Source organism: Penaeus vannamei, chromosome 22 (assembly GCF_042767895.1).
Source record: "Penaeus vannamei isolate JL-2024 chromosome 22, ASM4276789v1, whole genome shotgun sequence".
NCBI lineage: Eukaryota > Metazoa > Arthropoda > Malacostraca > Decapoda > Penaeidae > Penaeus > Penaeus vannamei.
This window is the reverse complement of record NC_091570.1, coordinates 35,913,087-35,919,933: the sequence shown is the minus strand read 5'-3', so window position 1 is coordinate 35,919,933 and position 6,847 is coordinate 35,913,087. Positions and strand designations below refer to the sequence as shown.

The 6,847-nt window shown below is 37.4% G+C and overlaps 1 protein-coding gene across 1 annotated transcript in view; it reads right to left on the bottom strand.

Annotated features, from left to right (window-relative positions):
* Nucleotides 1–3,463: 3,463 nt before the first annotated feature.
* Sema2a (Semaphorin 2a) overlaps nucleotides 3,464–6,847 on the bottom strand; it is a gene marked incomplete at its 5' end in the record, with an annotated part of 17,176 nt that continues 13,792 nt past the window's right edge. Inside the window, 2 exon segments of the mRNA XM_070136937.1 lie at nucleotides 3,464–6,291; nucleotides 6,428–6,499. Coding sequence (XP_069993038.1) covers nucleotides 6,211–6,291; nucleotides 6,428–6,499 — 153 coding nt within the window.

Below are 6,847 nucleotides of genomic sequence, written 5' to 3'. Positions count from 1 at the left end.
ACATTTGCGTGAGAAGTGGATAGAAAAGGATTTGGTGGTGGAGGAACTATAAGCCGTGATTAGTGCCCCAGGAATATGCTGATGATATTGCTGACTGGAGAAGTTTTTGGAGAGAAGGTATGGATGGACTGGAGGCATAGATGATTAAATCATCAACGTAAAGTGATGATCGGGTCCCTGGTGGTAAAACTGATTTAATGTTAACAGCTATAAGAAATAAGGTTGTTCTGAGAACACTGCCTTGTGGAACACCTTTGATCTGAGGGTAAGAGGAGGAAGTAGAAGCAATTTTGACTTTGAAGGTGCGATTGGAGAGGAAGGATTTTATATAGACCCATGTTTCCGCGTATGCCCAGAGAGGACAGTTGTTATAGGATTTGATAGCGCCTTGTGGTATCATATGCGTTCTCTAGGTCGAAGAATATTGCTATGGTGGATTCATGGCGTGCAAATGCGGATAAGTTATGTCTCAAAATGAGCAAGGGGGTCTGCTGTGCTTTTGGTACAACGGAATCCAAACTGTGAAGAAGAGAGAAGGTTATTTGATTCTAGGTACCACATTAGTCTTGAGTTTACCATTCGCTCTATTAGCTAACATAAGCAGCTTGTTAGAGCGATGGGACGGTAATCTTTTGGGTGGGTACCCGATTTGTTTGGTTTTAAGAAAGGAGGAAGGAGGGCTTCGTTCCAGTGAGGAGGGAAATATCCCGTTGTCCAAATTTGGTTATAAATCTTTAAGAGAAAGGAAAAAGAGGATGATGGGAGGTGTTTGAGCATGCGGTAGTGTATACCGTCAGGGCCTTCATGGGTATTGCGGCAGTAATTCTGGGGAGGAAAAGGGAGTATTGTATGGTTCATCTGAAGAGGGAAAATGTGATAGGAGTTTGTTTTTTTGTGATTTAATGGAAGTGAAATGTTTTTTTGGTGATTTAATGGAAGTGAAATGTGAGTATTTCTGATAGAGAGAGGACTGGGGCTGGATGGAGATGTTTGCCTAATATTTTGTGAACACGTCGCCAGATAGCAGATACAGATGTTTTGCATGTGATTAAGGAGACGTATGTTTTCCAGATCGTTATTTTACTATTTCGAATTGTAAGTCGGAGATGGGATGACGCTTTTTTTAAAGGGTATGAATGCGGATAGTTAGTAGGGAGCGTCTCGTTTACATCTGTAGCTCTTTCGTGCGCGTTTTTGGCGGAGCGCCTTAGTATATTCTGGGTTCCACCATGGAACGCATTTAGACATAAGGTCTAGTGATTTGGAGAATGGCTATGCAGGCAGCTCTTAAGACTCTGTATTTTGTCAGAAATGGGTGACAATGGGGATGATGGGTGAGTTATGGTAGCGTGAGAAGTGAAAGTTTGCCAGTCAGATCTATCAAAGCACCATCTAGGGGGGGTTAGGAAGTGGGATATGGGAAGTAGGGGTAAGGAGGGTCGGAAAGCGGTCGCTATAGTATTGGTCTAGGACTGACCAATGATAATCTAAGTAAAGAGAAGGAGAGCATAGAGAGAGGTCCAGGCATGAAAAGGATTGAGTACGCATGTCAAAATGTGTGGGGTTAAGGATAATGAGGTCGGTTGTGGAAAGGAAATAATCTAGGGATCTACCATGTGAAGTTGTGATGGTATCACCCCCAGAGAGTGTGACGGCAGTTGGTATCACCTGTTATAATGGAGGGTGGTTGTAGCTGAGAGAGTAATGTTTTGAAAACGTTAAAGTCAACAGGAATAGAGGGAGAAAAGTAAACTGAAATAACTTATCCATCGTTGGAGAAAAATACAAATAACAGTGCAAGGAATAGTGGTTTGGATAGAGGGTCAAGTGTATGGAGTTTTTTGAGGATTTAGTATTGAAGATCGAGTGCTAGAGTGAGGGAATGACACGAAATGGTAATTTGTAATTTGTAATTGGTACTTGGTGATGTGTTAAAAAGGTTTCTTGTAGACATATAATGGATGGGTTGTAGGTAGATATGAGATGTCGGAGGTAAAGTCTGTGAGAACGGAAACCTCGAATGTTCCTTTGTAGTATAGCCATGATTATTTGAAGGGTGATAGCAATAGGTATGGTTGTCTTAATAATAGGGGATTAGGTATCTGGGGGTTGGGGTAAAGGATCAGGAGTAGTTGAAGGAGTAGTGTTCTGGGGTTCAATAGGGAAGATGGGGTCTGGGGGAGAGTATTGTGATAGAAGTGCTGGGCTGTATAGGGAATCACGAAAAATCTATCCCATTTGGCTGGGCCAAACAGTGTATTCAAGAGTTGTAGAGGTGGGAATTGTAGACGGATGAGGTCGAGAGGTGGAGGGTGTGGTGTGGAGAGATGTAGTGATGTGTTGGTGGTGGTGGTGGGGGGGGGGGGGGGAATAAGGTTGAAGAGTTGTTATAATGGAGGGGGGTGTAGGAGATATTTGAGTAGTAGATGGTGTCAAGGATATTGGGGTTGAGAGAGGGGTGTTATTTGGAGGTTGGGTTATGTTGATGTTAGGTGTTGTCGATGGGGGGGGGGAGGGGGTTGAATCAGTGGTCGGAGCCGTGGTCAAAGGGGAGTCAGGGGTCGGTAACTCATTGGGATCAGACCTAGGGAGGTTATTTGATAAAGGGGCAAGCCTCTATGCCTCTAATAGGGTTATAAAATCTTCATTACTGGCCATAGGAAGCGTGAAAATAAGTGTCGATGATTAACGGCCCATCCCTCAGTGGCCCCATGAGGGGCAAGGGCTAGACAACTACCAAGGGAATACCGTACCCATGGCTCCCAGAGGCCGTTCATGACTGGCACGGTCAGCCTTTCAGCCTTTCATCCTTTCAACATGGCTCTCACATATTAGGAATTGGATAGAGGAACAGGTGAGGAAGGTAAGGAAAAAAGGAAAGATGGAGGAGTAAAGTCCATGCAAAATTAGTTGAGTTGGGGGCTGAGGTCCAAGGTATGGATGATGCCTATATTGGGCCTCAGTCTCCGTCTCATAAGTCCCCCTACGACAACAACCTGCAAGGAATTGGGGGAAAAGGTTTGCAGAGGTGGAAGCAGTAGATGGGGGATGGTGTGGAGAGTTAGTATTGGGGACGTACGGATGAATAGTAGCAATAAAGGGGGAGGGGGGTAGACAAGATAAAGGTAGATATAGTTCAGTTCCATTTTCAAGATTCATTGTGTCAAGACTCATTGATTTTGGGACTAGTCTTACATTTTTAAATAAAATTGCTAATTTTAGATTCCTAAGCAGGCTAGTTCCTGGTTATTTTGTTCATTTTTACTGGAAGCTTTGCATGAATGTAATTAGTCCAGTATTGAATTTCCAGTTGTCTAATATTAAGTTATCATTTGTGTGACCGTGATTTGTAAATATTTTATAATATAGATTGGAATCACTATTTAATTGCTTCTTTCTTTTCCCCAACACATTTTGTGTTTTATTATTGGTACTTCACCCAAGGATATAATGAAACACACAATTACTAAAAAAGAAATTTCATTTTACAGGAATATTTTCACATTACAAACTTCTAGATTATAGCCTACAGGCAAAGTTCTTAAATCTCAATTTTCAGCTGATGAATCTAAAAAATAAACCAGCTGTACAGAACAGAACACAAGTAAATGCAATTATGGGAATCATCTAATAGAAAGCTTACTAAATGAGTAAATAAGAAAAACTACAACTGCAGAGTCAGTTATTAAAAAGCTGTTTTTCCTTGGACTCAAGGAAAATAAAATTATCATGGCTCAAGGGGAAAATACTGTACATACTGCAATAGCAGCTATACAAAAAGGTTACTGAACAAACTCCCAAACATTCAAACACTTTTGAGTGCCAAGTCAACTGACTATTCTCTCTGCAGTCCTTCACTCACAACCTAAAAACAAGCATATTGAAGTAATGTTCCATGCTAGAACAGCCATTCTTGGATATCTTTAATTTACCTTTAAACTCCAGTAGTACCTAAATGTGGGAAAATTCTAATATAACAACTGAAAAGTATAAAAAACAAAGTTGAGACCACTTTCCTCCTCACAATAAATCGAGTAAATAACTGGACTAAAAACTGGCTTTCTGCAAGGTGGCCTTCTAGCAAGTTACTGAAGATTCGCAGGCCATAAACTGATACTTCCTAAGGAAATAAACAGCAGATACACACATATTTACATTTCATTACTTACACCAAAGTGTTGCTAACCTGCTTATATGGAGCAATATTATAATGTACGAGTCTTACAAAATTGGCGCGTATCACAGGACAGAAAACGAAAATCTTAGCGTGGATCGGCATGTGAAATGGAACTTTCTCAAAAGAGGAGCTGAATGTGAGTCAGATACACATTAGATCTCAACTATATGTAAAATGGAGAAAGTGGACAGATTTTTTTTTTTTTTTAATCTACAGTGAATCATGTCACCACAGATTTATTTTCATTTACAATTCCTTTAAAAAATATGTACAGGTCTTCTTAGAGCAAGTTCCAATATATGTGTATATTACAAGACACAAGTCTAAAAATTAGCTGTATAAAAGAAGTCTTGTCCACACATCACCCTAAAATATCCCAAAACATCCAATATATCCTTTCCATTTTCTTTTAATTTTTCAGAGCATTTATTTAGAATAGAATTATTAATATATATATATATATATATATATATATATATATATATATATATATATATATATATATATATATATAATTTCACACACATATATATATATACATATAAATATACACAGACAAATATGTATATATTAACTGTGTAGTGCACATGTACATATGTATAGGTATGCTTATGTATACAATCATACATACGTACACATACATATATGTACACATATACCTACATATATATATATATACACAGTGTATATGTATAAAATCATACATATGTAAGCACTTTTGCTGTCTACAAATTATTTTTTACATTTTTTTTAAATCCTACACATCATTCACTGATTATGCTTCCATAAAAGTGATCCTATTTCATTTCAGAGGAACCACAAAATATTCTGAGTATGTGGATGGAGATTTCCTGATATTAGTTTTATTCTTAGTCCTTCACTAAATTTCTTAACGATAACAATCATTTAAAGGCAGAGGTAGTTTAGAAAAAGCTTACAAAATATCAGGATTAGGGGACTGAATGCTTGTTAACAATATACATTACAAACCTGGGTACCTTTCAACCTGAGGAAGGCTAAATTTTACAATATTGACAGCTTACTACCCTTGATTTATGTGAACTATACTAATTCCAATTACAAATAACTTTTTTTTTCCACAGGCTGTTGGAGTTATTGATCAAAATATTTACTCTTTTTGGATTTCACACACACACAGTGAAAATAAATAATAACCTCTTTCCTTCGCAAACTGCACCACTCTAAGAGTCTACCAGGAACCTTTTTCGCAATGTAAATGCACCATTCCTTCAAGTCTTGGAGAGTCCTTGTTTCTTAGCAAGCGTGTCCTTGCCACACTCAAAGAATAGGGGACTGTGGCCTCCTCTAAGGATATGTTTGGAAGTCCATATCTCATGGTTCAATCTCTCTCACTTCACATCTCAGCTCATTTCATACACTTTGTAACTAAAAAATTTTGAAGTTCTAAGATCCACTGCTCACTGAAGCTCTTTGAATGCAGAAGCAATAATGCCCACAGGCGATTGTCCAGGAGCAAGAACTAGATCCTAATGAACTCCTTCACAGTTAAAAGATTTTACCAAGATTGGTAAATTAAAATGAATTAGTCAATAGCTTATGGTACCCTGATTGTTACTGGAGTTTGGGTCAAGTTGCCTGTCAGAACTTTAGCATAAGACATACTGTAAGAGATCATTTTCGTGCACATGGCACCAGTTCTTGCTAGCACCCATTTTTTTGGTGGCACCATGATTGATTACATTAAACTTTCATATGATCTTAATGTAGAAATAAGAAACAACCTGTAAAAAAAAAATAATAATAGAATTTTCAGTACTATTACATGCCCGTTTTTGGCAATATTCTCTTTGACAGAGGTAATGAATTCACTTGTTGAAAAGTAAGTCACTTGTCACTGAAGATGGTGATTGTCAACACAAAACACATTTCCAGTATGTAGTAATAATTTAAGTAGCTGAACTAAAAATACCAGGCAAATTCTAGACCATCTAGAGGAAGGAGAATTCCTGACCCTTCTACTCCTTGACAATAGTTATACTTTCTTGGTGTAATCAGACGAATGGATTGGTCCTCTGATAAATGTCATTGGGATGGCTGTTCTGCTGGCTGATGTTATTCCTATTGGCACATTGCTGCAAGAAAAAGATGGTCAAAAATTAGGATGCTTAAAAAAAAAAAAAAAAAAAAAAAAAATCTTCATGTACTACCAAATAACAGATATAAAAATCATACAGCAATAATCTGTTATATCATACAACATTAACTCACCGCTTGCTTCCTTTCCCACGTCTTCATGGCTAGCTTATATTTCTCAAATTCATGGCACCAGTCGCTATACACCTGGAAAATGAAATTCAATTTAGCAGGAGGTTCAAAAAAGAAAATTTTCAATTAATAAGGTTAATCCACTAAAATGTCAACACAAACAATAAAAACAACAACAAATACTAATAATAAAATTAGAAGTATGCATTTTTGGTGGTTATCAGTAATAGTAAGAGTAACAAATACTGATATTGATAGTAATTAGTAGTAGTAATAGTAATTAATAGTAGTAGAATTAGTAGTAGTAATTATTATTGCTAGTAGTAGTAGTAGTAGTAGTAGTAGTTGTAGTTATCATCATCATCATTAGTAGTAGTAGTAGTAATTTTTAGTAGTAGTAATAGTAATTAGTTGTAGTAGTAG